At 34.1% G+C, this 19,919-nt stretch overlaps 1 protein-coding gene across 5 annotated transcripts in view; it reads right to left on the bottom strand.

The window, feature by feature from the left end:
* Nucleotides 1-214: 214 nt before the first annotated feature.
* GK (glycerol kinase) overlaps nt 215-19,919 on the bottom strand; it is a 77,465-nt gene continuing 57,760 nt past the window's right edge. For 3 of the 5 annotated variants that reach the window (XM_043993044.1, XM_043993045.1, XM_043993047.1), the window contains 8 exons: nt 10,634-10,712; nt 9,177-9,273; nt 8,582-8,666; nt 7,982-8,102; nt 7,710-7,853; nt 6,919-6,999; nt 3,009-3,098; nt 215-1,311 (listed from right to left, as the gene is read on the bottom strand). In XM_043993044.1, coding sequence (XP_043848979.1) covers nt 1,301-1,311; nt 3,009-3,098; nt 6,919-6,999; nt 7,710-7,853; nt 7,982-8,102; nt 8,582-8,666; nt 9,177-9,273; nt 10,634-10,712 — 708 coding nt within the window. In that variant the 3' untranslated portion in view covers nt 215-1,300. The remainder of the gene's footprint in view (nt 1,312-3,008; nt 3,099-6,918; nt 7,000-7,709; nt 7,854-7,981; nt 8,103-8,581; nt 8,667-9,176; nt 9,274-10,633; nt 10,713-19,919) is intronic. The other 2 variants (XM_043993046.1, XM_043993048.1) reach the window with 1 other exon arrangement.

Genomic DNA, 19,919 nt, shown 5'->3' on the forward strand with positions numbered 1-19,919 from the left:
GAATTTTAAGATGGTTTTAATTAGTTTCAAGAAAGACTAGATGAAATCTTTAAAAGAAATGAAACAGGAATAATTCCGTCTTCCAAAGTAAAAATTACTACATACTGTTAAGTTGGTGATACATTTGGACCTAATGAAATGTTTTGACTTTATGTCCAAATTCATTTTTTCTCTTCAGTTTTTCAAAAAATAATGATTCTCAATATTGCTAAAATTGAGCCAGAGAAAAATCTTTATTTGGACCAATACTTGTAAATTTAAATGATGTTCAGCATTTATCCAATTATGACACCTAAGTAAAAAAGTAGGACATATAGTTGGATCCAGAATAGGGTGTGTTTTCATCTGCGGACATGGAATATGCATTTCAATTATAAATGTTGTTAGCTCTTCAAGGAAAAGCACCTCCTGCAGATTAATGTGCATAACAACTCTCCCATAATGTACATAAGTCATTATCCCCAAAATATTTGTGTACATGGTAGTCCACTTAAAACTCAAACCCATTTTGACTAAGTGAGTGCAATGTACTCTTTATTTTTAGGTGCTACACTGTATATGTACAATTTGTGGCCGTACAAAGTAAAAAACACAGAAAGGAGAGGTGAAAGAAAAGGAGACAAAAAGGAAGAAAAAAGTTCTTCCTTATAAGAGTCAGGCAAAAATATGGGAGGTTTTAGTTATATTGGTGAGAATTATAACTGAAGAATTCCAGTTAGGTGAAATAATTTATAGAAAACTAAACTATGCTTTTGTGAAATCTCCACTTTTTTAAAATTCAGAATTGTTCAAGTAACCTTTGTCCTTCCTATCACATAGGAAAGAGGCCCTTTGGGGACCAATGACAAAAATGCACCCTCCTTTTTTAAAAAAAGTGGTATAGAAGGAGTACTTCCATTGAGTACTTGCAGCCAGAATATAAAATTCTTAATCCATCAGCATTTGAAAATGTTTGAGAAGTCACTGTAAATGGAAATTTAGTTTTTCCTAGATCCTGAGGGGAAGAAGGCAAGATGATAAAAATAACTGAGGGTCTTCAGTTCCTTAAAGAACCAGCCCAACCTTAATTGCTGATGTTAACAAAAAATACACTATGTGTTTCTATAGTTCTTTCTGCTGTGTTTTCTTTAATTCAAGCCACAAGACTACCCATAGGGTTCTCATGGGTCATGCAGCATGTGACATAAATAAAAATAAAGTTCTATTAGGTAGTATAACACAATAAGAGAAAGAATTGCTAGATTCTCTTGGTACATAAAAAAGACTGCCTCCGGGGAGTCCATGGAATATATTCAGGTATTTATGGAACACCTAAAACAGAAAAAAAAATTACATGTCAATAATACTTAATATTAAAGAGCTAAACAATGATGATGTGGATTAATGGTATATACTAAGAATAATTATTGTTTTTAATAGCAAAAATAAAAGGCAGTGTGAATTAAATTCTACTGCACAAAAATTTCATGGAAATTGAATGAACTTAATAGCCACTCAAAGCATTTCACATTGCACTTAATAATTCTTAGGTATTTATATTATCTCCAGTATCAAATATATGTGATGTGACTATAATAATGTCACTAAAACTGAAGAAATGAAGACTGTGACCATATTTGTTTTGGTAACCTAACTCAGGCTCTGAAGAAGTGCTATAAATCTTAATCTTCCACAAATTATAAGATCTTAACATACTGTGCCAAAGTATTGAATGGAAAATAGGCACAATTAATCCCCAGCATTTTTTCTTGATTTCTTTTTCTATTACAGTACAGAGTTACAAAGAACAATGGAGTTGTTCCTAAAGGTGCATCAAATTAAATTAGAGAGCTCCCTCAAGAACATTCAGATACTTTCACAAGATCTCTATAAGGTAAAAAGGGCTAGTCATTACCATACAGAAGCAAGACAATTTAAGCGTATAATGAATCTGGGTAATAGGTAATATAATATTTGCCTCCTAAATGCAAGTGCAACTAATTTGCAGTTTTCTCAATAATTAAATGGAATAAATGCTTTAGAGTCACCTAGACTGATGCCATGAAGGCATTTATTTTTTTAATTCAAGTATAAAGTGTAAAATGTGTTTTTTTCTTATCTAAGGTTAATTTAAATTTCTGTTTTAAATTGAGATATAGTGCTGAACTGATTACATGCCCCAAACTTTTAAATTTATCATTCATAATTTAAGAGGCTAAAGGATTAAGGAAACACATCATGATTATTGGTATGAGGAAAAAAACATCCAAGTTAACAGTAGTGCTATTTTAAGATTATTTATTGTTGATTCATTATTGCTATGAAAGTCAGGATGAGGAGAGTCAGCTATTATTAGTAGCTTTTAAAAGACATTACTGATGTTTAAGTCAGCAGTATTTACCTTATATCTTTGAATCCATTATTCAGTTTTCACTTGCAAAAGATACTGCAGTGATATATTTCAGCTTTAAGCCACAAGGAATTTGGGCAACAATTTAAAGTATTTTATCCAATAGAATGTGGATACTAAACATAGTAATGCAATTACAATTAAGAAGTAAGAAATACCAACTCACATTTGGGGTTACTATAACAGTGACCCAGCAAATTAAAAGACTTTTCAATGATTTACTTTCACAAGTTTTCAACATTTACAAAAAAACCCGGATTCTCAAATATACCAATAGTTTCCCCACAAAATTAAATACTAACTTTAAGTAATCACCCTGAATTTCATTTCATAGAATTAATAATATTCAATTTTGCTTGGTTTCTGCATATGATGTTAGGATACTTCTCCCTCCATCCCCAAAGCATAATCCTCTGTACTTTAAAATAATATTTAAGCTTTTTCCCTCTTCTAACTTTCCCTAGAAACAATGGGTCTAACTAGATAGACCTGAAATCTGTTTTCTATGTTTTTCTATACTGAAATACTAAAAAGCACTGAAAACTTTTTCTGTTGAGTTATCACAGACAAATACATTTAAGCTACCTAGTAAAATGTTCTAATTCAAATAATAACTAACCTGAGATGTACCTTGCTCCGATTAACATTACCATGCTAGTCACTATAAAAAAGCCCAATGGCACACTACAGAAGATATTAGGGTCACCTGCTGTCATCCAAGGAAGAGGGAATTCCAGTCAAGCAAACCGAAAGAGAGACACATTAAAAAGTGCAAATTTGTGTTAAGAATCACATGAATAGCAAAACAAGAGTCACAAAATAATATATAGTATATTTTCAAAAGCTAGCAAAGTTATATTAAATCAAAAAATATAATCAATATTGAAAGCTTATGACAGTTGGCAAACAATACAGAAAGCATGCAACAATAAGTAAGCCAAGAATATCATTGGTACAAGCTAGGCAAATCCAAAAATTTGGGGGGAGTTGAAATAAGCTTAGCTTTGCTGCTGTGTTCTATGAACATCAAATGAGCAATATAAGTTAAAACAAAACAAAAAACTTTGATTCAGAATAGCAGTTCTTTAGATTCCAGGGAAGAGTTATATTAGCTTACTGAAAATGGACACTAATCCTTATTTTAGCTAATATATTGGTTTATTTTATGAGAATATTAAGACTTTCTTTTTAAAATGAATATTAAAAAGGATTTGGATATTCAGGAGAATTAACAGCTACTAAAATTGAAACTTCAACATAGAACATTGAAAAATGGATATGATCACTTAAATGTACAACTCTCCATTTAGGTTGTGTAATTCCCTTGAGAAATTTGGGGATGTTAAGTGTCTCTAACTTGGGTAACAAAACCAGTAAACAGATATTTCTCTTTCCCAGACAATGAGGAAATCTCACATGATCATATTGAGCTTGATTTTAAAATGCCATTTTGCAGAATATTTTACTATTATAAAGACGTTACTTGAAAATAAAGTCTGATAGAAGTGTCTAAGGCAGAAGGAAATAAAGATTCTAATTTTATTTGTGCACTAAATGGTAATTTCTCTGCCTTAACTGAGCATATTGTCCTACCCCCATCTCAATATGAGGGATATATTGGTAGATAAAGCAATATATAAAAATCTGGAGGGAAAAATATCTAATTCATGAAAAGTAGGCATAGCCAATTAAAAAAACCTTGATAACATGATCAGATGACATTATTTTTACCAAACTGAATCCCTTTACAATGTGTTGTTTGTCCTGCCTTGGAAGACTATCAACATCTCTAACAACTTTTAAGCGTTGGATATAATAAATTTTATTTGAGCAAGGAATACTAAAACATTTATATATTCTCAAATCTCCATTTATTTTGATACTTCAAAAATTTGTGATCTTTTATGTGAATAATTCCTTGCCAATACTTTTCACTTTCCCTTCTCTATAACTTAGTAAATGATGTGAAGGAACTAAAAAAGATGATGTGTAGGCTAAAACAAAACAAAACAAAACATCACTCTTTGGCAAACCTAGTAAGCCTCTCATTTAGTAGCAAATCTATTTAAGGAAGAAATTACTGTTTTGGAAAGGTAGAACATTTTTGCATTTGAATATATTTACAATTTGTTAAATATTCTTGATAAATTAGACATTTGTTTCAAAATGTTGCTTTGGTGAATTTCTAGAGCTATGTTTAGCATATTCTGGCTATTTGTGCTAGAAGTATGTATAGCAAAAAATGCCAGGGTCGATTCAAAGTCATCAAAACTTGTGATGTTTTAGGTAGTATGTAATATACTATGGCAGTTTATAAAGCAGTTCACAGTATTTGGGATATTTTATTATCTTGAAAAATCTGAGAAATCCACAATGGAGCAAAAGCAAATCAGGAAAGACTACCAAATATTCTTCTCTCCCACTCCCCTCCAAAAGAGAAAACCTCCTAGGAAAGTTTATATAGCTGAAAGAATCACCTCCACAACATTTTGAAAACCCTTGTCAAATTCAATGAAGGAAATCATAATGAATTCAAATGCAGTTTCAGCAGAAGGATGTAACTTAGGAAAAGCATTATAAGGGCAAAACATAGTTTCACAAATTAAAAAGTTATCTAGCATGTTATTGCCATATACTACAAAAATAAACTTCAAGTTTCTACAACTAGATACTAGGTAGCAGTTTAGATACTTCTCCAAGCCAAAAGGGATTCTACCTGTATAAGTAGGTATTACCATAATGAATGGTTTAAAAGGGAAGCATTTTACATTTCAGTAATTGAGGGTTTTCATTCTGAATCTGGAGACTCTGCCCACAAAAAAGTTCTAATGTTCCTTCAAAAAAGTTTTATAAATTTGGTCAATCTGCTATGGTATTTACAAAAAGCTGCTGTTTAAAAAAAACCAAAAAACAAAATAAGCTCAAGAAACCAAATTGTTTATACCATCTAGAATACTGACAGGTGGAACTGACCAAATTACCCAATAATTTTTTTTCTAATTTTAGATAATGGATTTGAACATAGTATTGGAGACATTTTTCTTGGAAGCTGGAATCTCCAACACTAAAAATACATGTTTTCTTTTTTGTTTTGTTTTTTTTGGTGAGGTAATTGGAATTAAGTGACTTGCCCAGGGTCACACAGCTAGTAAGTATTAAGTGTTTGAGGCCATATTTGAACTCAGGTCCTCCTGACTCCAGGGCTGGTGCTACATGTTTTCTTTTAACTTTCTATTATCTTGTCCTCACATAGTTAAAAGCTATGGGAAATAAAAAGGATAGTGCTAACTAAAGACCATACTTGAATTCCACTTGAGTAAAAAAAACTTTTACACACAAGTACACTTCTCACAACAATAAACAAAAACTAGATTAAGTTATTTGAATATAAAGGCAATGTCTCACATTCTTTTGTATCCCTCAAAACACAGGCTTATAACAGACATTCAGTGAATACTGATTGATATTAAGTAGCATCAAAAATGCTGGTAATCTTTTCAATAAACAGTACTGCTACTTCCTTGATATAGAAAGCTTCTTGTCAAAATTTAAGATTTAAAGAAATGGGAAAATTAGGTTCATTTAAAGGGAATACCCTTTCAAATGAAAAGATAGATTCACGGCAATACAGATAAAAATGCCAAGGAGTATTTCATGTTTGGTCCTGCAACTCATAACTGTATTTCAATAGAGTTGGTTCCCTTTGTAATTTTATATATTTTATTTAATGCTTAAAAACATTATGCTGAGAAAGGGTGCACAAGCTTCCTCAGCTGCCAAAGGAGTCCATGACATATACATAAAAGCTTAAAAAAAAATCACTTCATTAAAGACTTTTAAAAATATAAATTCTATATCCTATGATAATTGTTTTATTATCTCTACTACAAAGATAAAAGCTTGTGCTTTGGCATATGAACAGAATTTGTTCATGCTTCTTTTATTCAAGAATTATTATCATAATTCTTAATTATTAGTTTATTTTTCTAAGTTCTGAATGCAACTTTAAAAATAAGGAATTATTAAACTTAAGACTGTCTATAAATAGCTCCTGCCTAAAGGTACCATGCCATTTTGTAGCTTTCTTGTTTAAGATTTCTTTGAAATTAAAAGGGAAGAAATTATTTTCCAACTAGTAGCCTATGAAATTGTTCTCTTTATGAAAAATATTCTAAAATTGCAGTGTAGTGCAATGCAATGTATCATTTACTTCAGTCATATGGTAATAAGGAGTTCAAAAAATGAAAGTCATGAATTTTCTTATTTTTTTTCTTTTAAAAAACTCTTATAAATTATTTTTCTTTTGAAAGAGCAGTAGTAAAGTAATGATTGATATGGTAGAACACTTAAAAGTTTAACTAATAATGATCATGTTTTTATATTTTAGAAAATTTTTAGGAAAAACTAGAACACTAACTATTCCTCTTCTGTAACTAAGCATTCTTGTTTTCCAAATATTTAACAAACCAATTAAGTTACTTTTGAATAAATCATAACCAGTATTAATAATGGTAATATTTTAACTTTACCGTTTGCAGGAGGCTGTCCTGTAGCCCAGCCCATTGATTTTTGTACAGCTTTTTTCCAAGTGGCATAACGATTTTCACTTTCTGGAATCAAAAAGGAAAACTTAACTTTTATTGTGATGTTTTAGCATTACCCTTTATTCTGGCCAAATTATTGTAAATGATAAACTGCTACTTCTGTTATAAACTATAATCATTTGTTTGCTTTTTTAATAGAGAAAAAGCTTTATTATCACAATGCAATATTTTAAAGAATATTTATGCCCTCAATGTCAATAAGATGCTATGTATCTATACATATTTTATATAAATATATATTAAATGTGTATATATGTGTGTGTGTGTACGTATATATATATATATATATATATATATATACACACACACATTTTAAAGCAATGGTATCAAACTCAGAAATGGATGGATTCCCTGTGGGCCACCTACTGATTTAGAGAACCACAAATTAACATCTATGTTTTATAGTATTTTTGTTTTGTTAAACATTTCCCAATTATGTTTTAATCTGGCAGGGCACACTTGGTAAATTTTGTAGCAGTTTGCCCAAGTTTGACACCTCTGCTTTAAAGCATAGTCTTTAAAAGAGTTTGTCTTTACCTTCTTCATTTTATACTCTTATTTAAAAAAAATTTTTTGTGGGGCAATGAGGGTTAAGTGACTTGCCCAGGGTCACACAGCTAGTAAGTATCAAGTGTCAGAGGTCATATTTGAACTCCGGTCCTTCTGAATCCAGGGCTGGTGCTTTATCCACTGCACCATCTAGCTGCCCCATTTACCTTCTTCATTGATCTGGGGTTCAAACCGTTCCATTGTGACAGCTGATAAATCTTCAGGTTCAAGACTCCAAACCCCAACTCCTTCTGCAGCACCTGCTGCCATGGCAGCACCTAGTGCTGTTGTTTCAGGCATTGAAGGCTTTACTAAGTTGGAAAAAAGTGCAGATCAGTATAAGCAACAGTTAAAAATACCTAAAACAGCTTTCAAATTTACAATTTTTATTCCTATCAATATTGGGGCTCAAAGTTTTAAGGCATAAATGTTTACTAACCTACTGGTATACAAAGAATATCTGCTTGAAGTTGCATGAGAATTTTATTGTTGGTCATTCCTCCATCCACTTGCAAATGGCTGAGTGGAATTCCACAGTCTTTATTCATGGCATCCAAAATCTTAAATCAATATAATTTTCTAATTAAAATATAGTATCAGATAGATTGTAAATAAGCTTTGCAGTATTCATAGAAACTTAAAAAAATTTTTTTAGAGGTAGGAATTAAAGTTGAAAATACAGGTCTCAAATATCAATACAGAAATTAATCTTCTCTCTTCTCTACTTTCCCATCAATTGTATAAACTAGTTGCAGTATTAGCTAATGGAAAAACAATTCAGAGGGCAAAATTTAGCTTTCACAGCTAACTTTTTATAAAAATATGTAATACATGTATGTACCCATTTATTTAATGTATAATATACAAATATGGAATTTTATCAGTATAAACACATTCACATAGTATTCTTGGGAAAAATAGAAATAAACATCTACAGCATTCCTCAGTCAAGTTTAATGTACAAAATACCATGCATTCATTAAATAGTAATAATTAAAGAAAATATGATAAACCTGAGCCTGAATTTTTTTTTTTTTACCTCTCTTGTTTGGAAACAAACAGCTTCTAATGCCGCAAAAGCAATATGCTGTTTATTGGTGAACTGAGTAAGGCCACAAATAATCCTGAAAACAAACAAAAGTTTTAAAGATCAGAGTATTAGAAGATTGTCTTATCTGACTGAAAGTTTCCTGAATAGACAAATTTTCTTTTAGGGAGTGAGGGGTTGAATTTGGTAAGGAGAATATACTGGAATAGCACTGAAGAAAGAACATTTCTTACTGCCACAAAATAAAGAAAAAATTGGTTCTCTAAATAGCTGAAACATTTCACTACTCTAGTTTAGATAATGTTCCTGACTATTAACTTCTCCACGAACATGAGGAATCAAAGATATTAAAAAATAGATTTAACAAGAAGCTCTTGTTAAAATGATTTACATATCTTTAGCACTGGAAAGTCCTGGAATTACATTTCCTACCTTTTTGTTTTCCTCATGAGCTAGGTCTAAAGAGTTTCCCTCAAATTACTTAGAATTGATCCTAAACTATCTTTAAAATGAGGGGGCTGTGACATTAAAGCAATTCAGTGAAAGCATCAAGACAGAAATAACTATATTGTATTTTCATCCATACCCTCTTGCACTGGGCTCCCAGTATGGTGCATATAATCCTGAGAATGCTGGAACAAAGTAGCAGCCATAAGAAGTACCCACTTCTTTAGCAAGTTTTTCTAATATGGGGAGAAAAAAAATCCATAAAAAGAATACATAGAAAAGGTGGCTATTTAATGTTGCTCTTTGCCCTAATGTAACTAGTAGAAAGATTTTTTTATTTCCTTTCATTTAATACAGCAGAATGCATTCTCTTTATTTTAGAGAATTTTAAATAATTACTATTCTATCTAACATTGTAACCCTGGCCTCCAACTCCACTCCAGACAAGGATGATACTACAAAAGTAAAAGGTGCCCTATTTGGTGGTGTCTACTTTTGTTTTTAATAACCTAGATTGTTCATTCTACTCTTCAAGTCAGTGAGTAAAGTGGGTTCTAATTATATTTAGTTTTTTTGTTTCTTGTCAATCTTCTAGCCAGCAACATATTTTGGATATCACTTTCTGACGTCAAAGTCAAGAAAATGGACTGAAGCATGAATAGGTTTATTAAAAGTTTTGTGGGTTTCTATCACCAAAGAAATTATTAGGTCCTGATGATGAGCTGCTCTGTATTTGGCTATTTGGTCCTCCCCTTATATAACCTTTGGGAGCCCAGAGTTACAATGAAATAGAGATCAGGCAACAGAGTAAGGCTTTTGTACACTGATAAGGCTAACATGAGTAATAAAAATAATAAAAGGATGATAAAAAACTTTTTAAAACTTGTTATTCAAAGAGAACAAACAGTTGCAAGTTTAGTCAGGATTATTTAGGCTCTTTCTTTGACATTTTCTCAGAAGCCTTGAGTTTTTAGAATTTTGCTTATTTTTGGAAATACTTGGATTGTAATCATAATAAGCTTTTGAGTTTAGCGTTTATAGCCCATCAAAAAATTAACAGCCACAGATTAATAATTTATGCTCATTATAAGACTTCACAAAACATTTCATTTTCATGCTTATTAAATCTTAACATTTATTGATGTCAATTGAATGGAACAGAATTACCCTGTTCTAATACACACACACATACACACACACACATATATATATATATATATATATATATATGGAAATAAAATGATGATGGCTATTCCTTGTATATGGTAGATATTTGTATGTATGTATATATATATTCATACATGCACTGGAATAATGTTAGAATATTTATAATAATATGTTTACAGACGTCCTGCAATGCAGTAAGAAGAATGCTGGGTGCGGAATTCTCAGGTCTGGTTTTGAATTCTGCCTCTGTTGCTTCCTATCAATCGATTAGAGGCGAGTCACTTGAACTCTCTAGGCCTTAAGTTTCCTAATTTCTAAAATGATGGCCTTGATCACTACTAAGGTCTCTTCCAGCTCTGAATCTATGATTTGGATTTAGATTTTCTAACACTTTATTTTGGAATTATCAAAAAACAAAACCACACTCACCAATTTCCTCTGAAGTCTTTAAAATACCAAGATTGTCTCTTAGCCAGCGAACAACGGCACCAGCTATAGCAACAGATCCCTAAGGGGAAAAAACAATCTTAAATGGAATTTCTTCTTAAGGGCCAAGAAGGCAATTTTTTTTATTACCAAAAAGGTTTTTGTTTTCCCCCAGTAGAGGCTACCTGTAATGTACTAAACTAGTGAAATAAAATTCACATAAATTTGTTATATGTGTATATACATATAAGTGTACATAAATACACACACATATGTATATGTGTCTGTATGTATATGTTTGTATAGCTAAACATCTCTGCTAGGTAGTATAGTAGATAGAGTGCTGGGCCTGGAGTCAGGAAGACTCATCTTCCTGAGTTCAAATCTGGCCTCAGCCACTTACTACCTGTGTGACCATGGGCAAGTCACTTAACCCTATTTGCCTCAGTTTCCTCACATGTAAAATGAGCTGGAGAAGGAAATGGCAAAAAACTCTTGTTATCTTTGTCAAAAAAAAAAAACCCAAATGGGGTTATGAAGAGTAGGACATGACTGAAAAATGATAGATAAGATGTATTATGTTATATATGTATATACACACACATATAACACACATAAATAACAATACATATTATATATGATACATAATTTTATGTATTAGCAAAGGGGAGTCAATAAAATAAACTCTTTGTATATAGACATTTATAGCATATTCCTTTGTTAGTTTGTCTGAATATAAGGTAGGTTTTTTGTTTTTGAAAATTGAAGATATGTTTAAAGTTACCTGTACATGTACATTGTATGTGTTTCATGTATATATGTAAATAAATATTATTTCTAGTGGTAATCTAACGTCTAAAACAATGGCAAATGAATTAATTATGATGATATTTATAGGAGTCTTTCAAATAAATGTTTCATGGAAAAATGTATACATTTATTGTTACAACTACTGTCTATTAATAAGAGTCCTGGTCCCTGGTTTACACTTCTGATTACACTTCTGAGCAGGGGTCTATCTTAAAACAAGTGGAGAAGGTACAGAGACTTAAAGGCCAAAAAAACAAAAAACAAAAACTATGCCTAACAAAAGAGCCATCATATAGCTGTTATACATTTGCTAATAGATTTTTCCATTTTATACACCTTAATTATTTACATCCAACTTCAGCGATTCAGTTCTGACATGTTTTCTGCAACCACTTCCCTTGTATTTTATTTTACACCTAGCTCAATTCTACCACTCTCCAGTCCTCTTCCTCTATTGTGCCCTTTAACATCTGCTCAAATCATTCAATTTCCCTTCATCCTGGATATTTTCTTTTCAGACATTTTCTGTCTTATATTTACAGAAACCTGGCTCACTGGAAAATATAACATGTGGTGACCCTCCATTCTACTTCCCATGCCCTTTAAAATACGATGTCCTCTTCCTTTTGTCCTATACTCTTTACTTCCCACTGAAGTTTTTTTGGATTCCTTCCTCTGCTATCACCATTCAGCAAACTCTTCTACTTGGAGGTTTACTCTGTTTAATAGCATTCTGTCTATATTCTTGTTGATATAATCTACTAGCTTCCAGGTGGCTATTCTTTCTCCCCTAAGTGCATCCCCCCAAAAAAAACCCCAACAACCTTTCACATTTAGGAACTTTAATACACATGCTGGTCTCCCAGCCAACATTCTGGTGGGTCTATTTCATCCACACACCAGGGTGGTCATCTCACCACTACCCATAACTGCTATTGAACTTACATTTCCCTCTCTTATCACAAACTCATCTCCTTTCATCTCTTCCTCTTTCTTTGCACCTATTTTTTACACACTGCCTACCCAATTAGAATGTGAGCTCTTTGAGAAGGGACTATAATAAATGTTAATTTAATGACTTAGAGAAACCACCAGTTACTCTATTTTTTCTGTTCTCCCAGTGCATCACCTCAGATCCCTCATTTTCTTCTCTTCATAGTCTTGACCAAGTTGACAAATTAAATAATATACTATCTTCCATTCTTGAATCTCTTGCCAACTCTTCCCCCCTCCTCATTCATGCTCTGAGCATCCTCAATTTTGTACTCCTGAACTACCATTATATAATCCTGTCAACTGAGTCTACTACAAATTCATGATAGAGTGCAGGGCCTGGAGTCAGGAAGACTCATCTGGTCTCAAATTCTTACTAGCTTTGTGACAATGCTAGTCACTTAATCCTGTTTGCCTCAGTTTCCTCATCTGCAAAATGAGCTATAGAAGGAAATGGCAAATCACTCCAGTATCTTTGCCATGAAAACCCCAAATGGGATCATGAAGAGTCAGACATGACTAAACAATAACAAATATTAGTTGGGCTTTCATTGCCGCAGGGCATAACTTTTTTTTTTGGTGAGGCAATTGGGGTTAGGGTCACACAGCTAGTAAGTATTAAGTGTCTGAGGCCAGATTTGAACTAAGGTCCTCCTGACTCCATAACTTTTATTAATCCTTGATTGACTCTCTATTGCATTGCCCTAAGGAGCTGGAAAAAAAAATTCTAGATCTTCTCTTCTCAAGCTCCCAACTCATTCTGTTTATCTGTCTTCTTATCCCGTGTCTTTGATAAAGAGGTGGTGGTTCTTGCCAATGTCAATTACTCTACTTTTGCCCTCTATCTTATCTTCCCTAGGACCTTGCCCCATCACTCCCTGCCTTTACCATATTGTAAATCTATTGGCTATTTCTCAATTGTCTACAAATGCTCAAGTCTATCACATTTTAAGTAATTTTCAATTTCCAGAAACTTATTTTCTCTCCCTCACATCCCTACCCTCAATGAAAAACAAAACCTTTGTAATGCATATGCAATAGTCAAGCAAAACAAATTCCAGAATTGTCCATATCCAAATGTAGAACTCATTCTATATCTTGAATTCATCACCTATCAGAAGGTAGGTAGCATGATTTGTAATCTGTTCTTCCAAATCACGATTTCTATCACATCAGGGAAAAAGCCCTTCACTTTTGTATCCTTGAGTTATCATCCTGTATCTTCTCCCTTTTAACACCAAACTCCTAGGAAAAGTCATTTATATTTCTATTTACTCACAATTTATTTTACTTCTCAAACCTTAGTAGTGACTCACCCCATAACTCTATTGAAAATGCTCAAAGGTTACTTTAAGATCCAAAGTCTCTTTAATTGTTAAATCTGATTACCTTTTATCAGACCTCATCCTTTCTGCAGCTTTTGATGCTCTTGACTAGCCCCTTCTCCTGGACACTCTTTCCTGATTTGACTTCTGTAACATTGTTCCTGCCTGATGTTCCTTCTATCCATGTTACCACTCCTTTTCAGTATCTTTTACTATAGAGGTCCTCTTGGACTCTGTCCCCTTTTCTGTTGCTACACTTTCTCTTAGATATTTCATCAGCTTCCATGGGTTTAAATCCCACTTCTGTAGAGAGGAAGATGACTCTCTTTTTATACATACATACATACATACATACATACACGTATATACTCTATGTGTATACATATGTAATATACATGCACACATATATGTGTATGCATATATGTTAAAAGACACCTGTACACATACAGGTATCTCTTATAAATTCTAGACCTTTAAGCAATTAGGAGAATGAAAAACTAATTTAATACTACCCTGTAAGGAATTCAAACTGCAATATTAAAAAAATTCTTAACTGGCTTCCTCTCTGTTTTATTTAAATGGCCATCAGATTCATTTGATCAAAAAAGTTCTATGAGATAGGAAGAACTGTTGAATCTTTAATCTTTAAGACTTATGGTGAACTCTACAACCAAATTTTCTTTTCAAATTAACAGTTTTAGGGGCAGCTAGGTGGCATAGTGGATAAAGCACTGGCCCTGGATTCAGGAGGACCTGAGTTCAAATCCAGCCTCAAGATACTTGACACTTACTAGCTGTGTGACCCTGGGCAAGTCACTTAACCCTCATTGCCCCATAAAAAAAGACACAAAAAAACCAAATTAACAGTTTTGAAATACTAGTTTAAATGGCATGGTACAACAGAAAGAGTACCAAATTTGGAGTCAGAAGACAGGATAATACTATTTTCATTTTGTTGTTTTTCTTTCTTGAAGTTTTTCTTTTTTGTTCTGATTCTTCTTTCACAGCATGATTTATGTAGAAATATGTTTAACATGATTGTACATATATAATGTATATCAGATTTCTTGCTGTTTTGTGGAGTGAGGAGGGAAGGGAAAAAACTTGGAGCTCAAAATCTTATAAAAACAAATGTTAAAAACTATCTTTACATATAACTGGAAAAAACCCTATTAAGATTGAAAAAAAAAGTTCTATGACTTGGTGGAAGGGAGGGGGGTACAGGGGTTAAAATCCTGGACCTGCTAAATGCTACTTGTGTGAACTTGGACAACTTATTTCAGTCAGTCAATCAGTAAACATTTATTAAGTGCCTACTATGTGGCGCACACTATGCTGTGCTAAGTTCTGGGGATACAAAAAGATATTCCTTTCCTTCAAGGAACTCACAATCTAATGGGAGAGACTAAGCAAATAAATATATACAAATATGCTATATACAGGGGCAAAGGGAAATAATTAACAGAGGAAAAGCACTAGAAATAAGAGGGATTGTGAAAAGCTTCCTGTAAAAGGTAGGATTTTAGTTAGGACTTACGGAAGCCAGGAAGGTCAGTAGTTGGAGTGGAGGAGAGCATTCTGGGCATGAGAGACAGCCAGAGAGAATGCCCAGAGTCGAGACATGGAGTATCTTGGTCGTGGAACAGCCAGGAAGCCAATGAGTAAAATGTAAGAAGACTGGAAAGGTAAGAGTGGGGTAGAATATGAAGCTCTTTCAACACCAGAGGATTTTGTATTTGAGGCTAGGGTTGATAGGGAGCCACTAGAGTTTATTACAGGGGTGGGGGTGGGGGAAGGTGTGTATGACATGGTCAGACCTGCACTCTAGAAAAATCACTTTGGCAGCTAAGGATGGGCTGAAGTGAGGAGAGTCTTAAAGCAGGCCAACCAAGCAGAAGACTACTGCAAAAGTCTAAGAATGAGGTAATATGGGCCTATACCACATTGGTAACAGTATCAAAGGACAGGTTAGAGCACTTCTCCATAATTGAACAGTTTATTGCTGACCTGGAGGGAAAGCTGAGTCAGCACACAGGAACAGTGGAGCAGAAATGGAGTGAGAAGCTCATCTGAGCCAGAACACTCATAAAAATCAGGATTGGTTTAATGAAAATGACAGGGAAATTTACAAGGTGCTAAATGAGAAATGAAAACTCCATAGGGTTTATTAGCAGGACAGCTCATTAGTCTCCAAGAAGGTAGTATTTGATGTAATCAGAAGTAAAGTGGAAATGAAGCATAATTCTTGGCTCAGTAAGAAGGCAGATAAGATTCAATTTTATGCCAACAGCAACAATTCAAAGTGCTTCTGTGATGCCCTGAAGACTATTTATGGGCCAAAGACCTCTGGCATATCTCAACTATTCAGCTATTATGGAGCCACACTGATCAGTGATATGGACATTATCCATATTCATAGTGTTCTCAACAGACCATCATTAACTAATGCAGAAGCCACTAACTTTATGAAGTATAATACATTTAGAGAAAAAGAATCTAAAATCACCTTAGGCAAGTCAGTTAACCACTCTGGCTCTCAGTTTCCTCATCTGTTAAATGAGGGAGCTGAACTAAATGACCTAAAAAAAAATGGGGTGCAGAGGGGCAGACAGAGTCAAGATGGTGGAACAAAAGCAGTGACTCACCTGAGCTCTCCCCAAAACTCCTCCAAATACCTTTAAATAATGCCATAAAACAATTCCTGTTACAGCAGAACACACACAAGGACAGGGTGAAATAATTTTCTAGCCAAAGAAAATTTAGAAGGTTGGTGAGAAAGGTCTGTTGTAGTGGGGTAAGAGTGAAGCACAGTCTAGCACAGGCTGTGACAGTGCAGCCCCAGCCCCAGCAAACCAGGAGCAGGCTTTGGGAACCAATGAATCATCAACCACATCAACTGCCTCTGAAATTCTCAGCCCACAGACAGTAAGGGGGTCAAAAAACTGGTCTGAAGGAGATTACAGGGGTCTCTTTGCTTTGCCCATACTTGAATCCAGGTTGCAGTCCTGGGGTGGCAGTCCCAGGGTGAGGTAGTACACCAGAGCTTTTAGTGACAGTGGAGCAGGTACCCTTATCACAGTTCCAGGGCAGAAAAAGTGGGCTCATGGTCACTCACAGACAAGAGCACAGGCCAGGAGGGTAGTAAACACACCTTTCCTTAGATCATACCACCTTGGAAGAAATGAAAACTTACAGGTACCTAGAAGTATCTCTTAAAACAGCTGCATAAAACCCCTGGAGCTTGGGACAGTGTGCCCTCCGCCCTGGAAGGAGAACCCTACTTTAACAAAGAATTAAAAGTCAAGAAGAAGGCTGGGAAAATGAGCTAACAACAGAAAAAATTCTGACCATAGAAAGTTACTGTGGTGACAAGAAAGATCAAAACATACCCTCAGAATTAGATAAAAGTCAAAGCTCCTACATCCAAAGCCTACAAGAAAAACATGAATTGGTCTCAAACTGTGGAAGAGCTCAAAAAGGACTTTGAAAATCAAGTAAGGAAGGTAGAGGAAAAATTGGGAAGAGAAATAAAAGCAATGCAAGAAAAACCATGAAAAAAAGAATCAACAATTTGGTTGAGGAGACAAAAATATACTGAAGAAAATAACACCTTCAAAAAAGACTAGGTCAAATGGTTAAAAAAAAAAAAAGGTACAAAAAGTAAATGAGAAGAATGCCTTGAAAAGCAAGATTGGCCAAATGGAAAAAGAGGCATAAAAATTCACTGAGAAAAAAAAAACACTTAAAAAGTGGAATTGGCTGAAAGGAAAAGGAGATACAAAAGCTTATTGAAGAAAATAACTCTTTAAAATTAGGATTGAGCAAATGGAAGCTAATGACTTGATGAGAAATCAACAAACAATAAAACAAAACAAAAAGAATGAAAAAATAAAAGACAATATGAAGTATCTCATTGGAAGAACAGCTGACCTGGAAAACAGATTAGGGAGAGATAATTCAAGGATTACTGGACTACCTGAAAGTCATGATCAGAAAAAGAACCTAGACACCATCTTTCAAGAAGTTATCAAGGAAACCTGCCCTGATGTTTTTTGAACCAGAGGACAAAATAGAAATTGAAAAAATATACTGATCACCTCCTGAAAGAGATCCCAAAATGAAAACTCCCAGAAATATTATAGACAAATTCCAGAGCTCCCAGGTCAAGGAGAAAATATTACAAGTAGTCATAAAGAAATAATTCAAGTACCATGGAGCCCAAAGTCAGGACCACAAAAGATTTAGTAGTTTCTATTTTAAAGAATTGGAGAGGGGCAGCTAGGTGGTGCAGTTGGATAGAGCACCAGCCCTGGATTCAGGAGGACCTGAGTTCAAATCCGGCCTCAGACATTACTAGCTGTGTGACCCTAGGCAAGTTACTTAACCCCAACTGCCTCACTAAAAATAAAAATAATAAAAATTTTTAAAATAATTGGAGGACTTGGAATATGATATTCTGAATGGCAAAGGAACTAGGATTACAATGAAGAATCACCTACCCAGCAAACTGAGTATAATCTTTTAGGAGGAAAAATAGGCATTCAATGAAAAAGGAGACTTTCAGGCATTGATGAAAAGACCAGAGCTGAATAGAAAATTTGACTTTCAAATACAAGACTCAAGAGGAGCATAAAAATGGTAAACAGGAAAAGGAAATCATATGGGATTTTTAAAAGTTAAACTGTTTACATTTCAACATAGTGTGAGAATCAGAGCACTACCAACCTGCTGAGAAAGATATTGCAAGGAAGCTCCACCACGAGAAGAGGTTTCAAAGGTCAGATTGGTGTCAGGAAGTGATGTCTGCCACCTGTGGGTTGTGTCAATCAGAGCTACCAGCCAATTAGCTTGGAGCTGTGTGTATGGACAGCCTTGTTTCCTGTTTCACAGGAGGCTTCTGGGAGAAGCCATGGGGAAGTGAGGTCTTTTGGTTTCAGGACTTAGGCTTGTCAGCAGGGGCAGGCAGAATAGGGAGAATAGACAGATCTCATTCTTTATCCACAGGTTTCTCTTTAATAACCCCTAATATACTTTAATAAATACTTAATGCCCAAAGATTGGTGTTATATGTTTCTAATTTAAGGTGACCACTCATTATATTTTAGACATCACAGCTAGAATTTTAGACGTTACAACAGGAAAATAATACTTGTAACTCATAAGAACTTTCTCATTAATAGGGAAATTGGAAGGAGTATATATAGACAGAAGGTACAGGTGTAAGTTAATATGAAGGGATGATATCTAAAAAAGCTAAACTAAGGAGTGAGAGCAATGTGCTTAGAGAAAGTGAAAGGGAAAAGTGGAATAGGGTAAATTATCTAACATAAAAGAAGCAAGAAAAATCTTATATAGTGGAAGGGAAGATGGGGAAGGTGAGGGTGAGTGAGCAAAGCTTCTCATCAGAATTGGCTCAAAGAAGGAATAATATACACACTCAGTTGGGTATAGAAATCTACACCCTGCAGTAAAAGTAGGAGGGGAAAGGGATGAAGAGGTGAGGTGATAGAGGTGAGGTGAGGTGGGTGATAGAAAGGAGGACAGACTAGTGGAGGGGTTAGTCAGAAGCCAAACACTTTTGAGGAAGGACAGGGTGAAAGAGAGAGAATAGAATAAACAGGCATGGGATGAGGTAATATGATGGAGGGAAATACAGTTAGCAATAGTAACTGTGGGGGAAAAAACCTGAAGTTTCTCTGATAAAGGTCTCATTTCTCAAACATATACAGAACTGAGTAAAATTTATAAAAGAGCCATTCCCCAATTGATAAGTTATCAAGAGACATGAACAGTTTTCATAGTAATCAAAGTTATCTATACCCATATTTTTTAAACTGCTCTAACTCAATATTAATTGGAGAGAAGCAAATTAAAACAATTCTGGGGTACTACACCTCATCTCATTTCTATTAGATTATCTAATAGGCCAGAAGAGAAAAATGAAAAATATTGGAAGGGAAAATGAGACATTAATGCACTATTGTTGGAGTTGTAAACTGATCCAACCATTCTGGATAGCAATTTGGAACTATGCCCAAAGAGCTATAAAATCATGTATACTCTTTGATCTAGCAATACCACTACTAGGTCTGTACCCAAAAAGGAATAAAAAACCAAAAGGAAAAGGACCTATAGACACATAGCAGCTCTTTTCTGGTGGC

Source organism: Dromiciops gliroides, chromosome 3, assembly GCF_019393635.1.
Source record: "Dromiciops gliroides isolate mDroGli1 chromosome 3, mDroGli1.pri, whole genome shotgun sequence".
Lineage (NCBI taxonomy): Eukaryota > Metazoa > Chordata > Mammalia > Microbiotheria > Microbiotheriidae > Dromiciops > Dromiciops gliroides.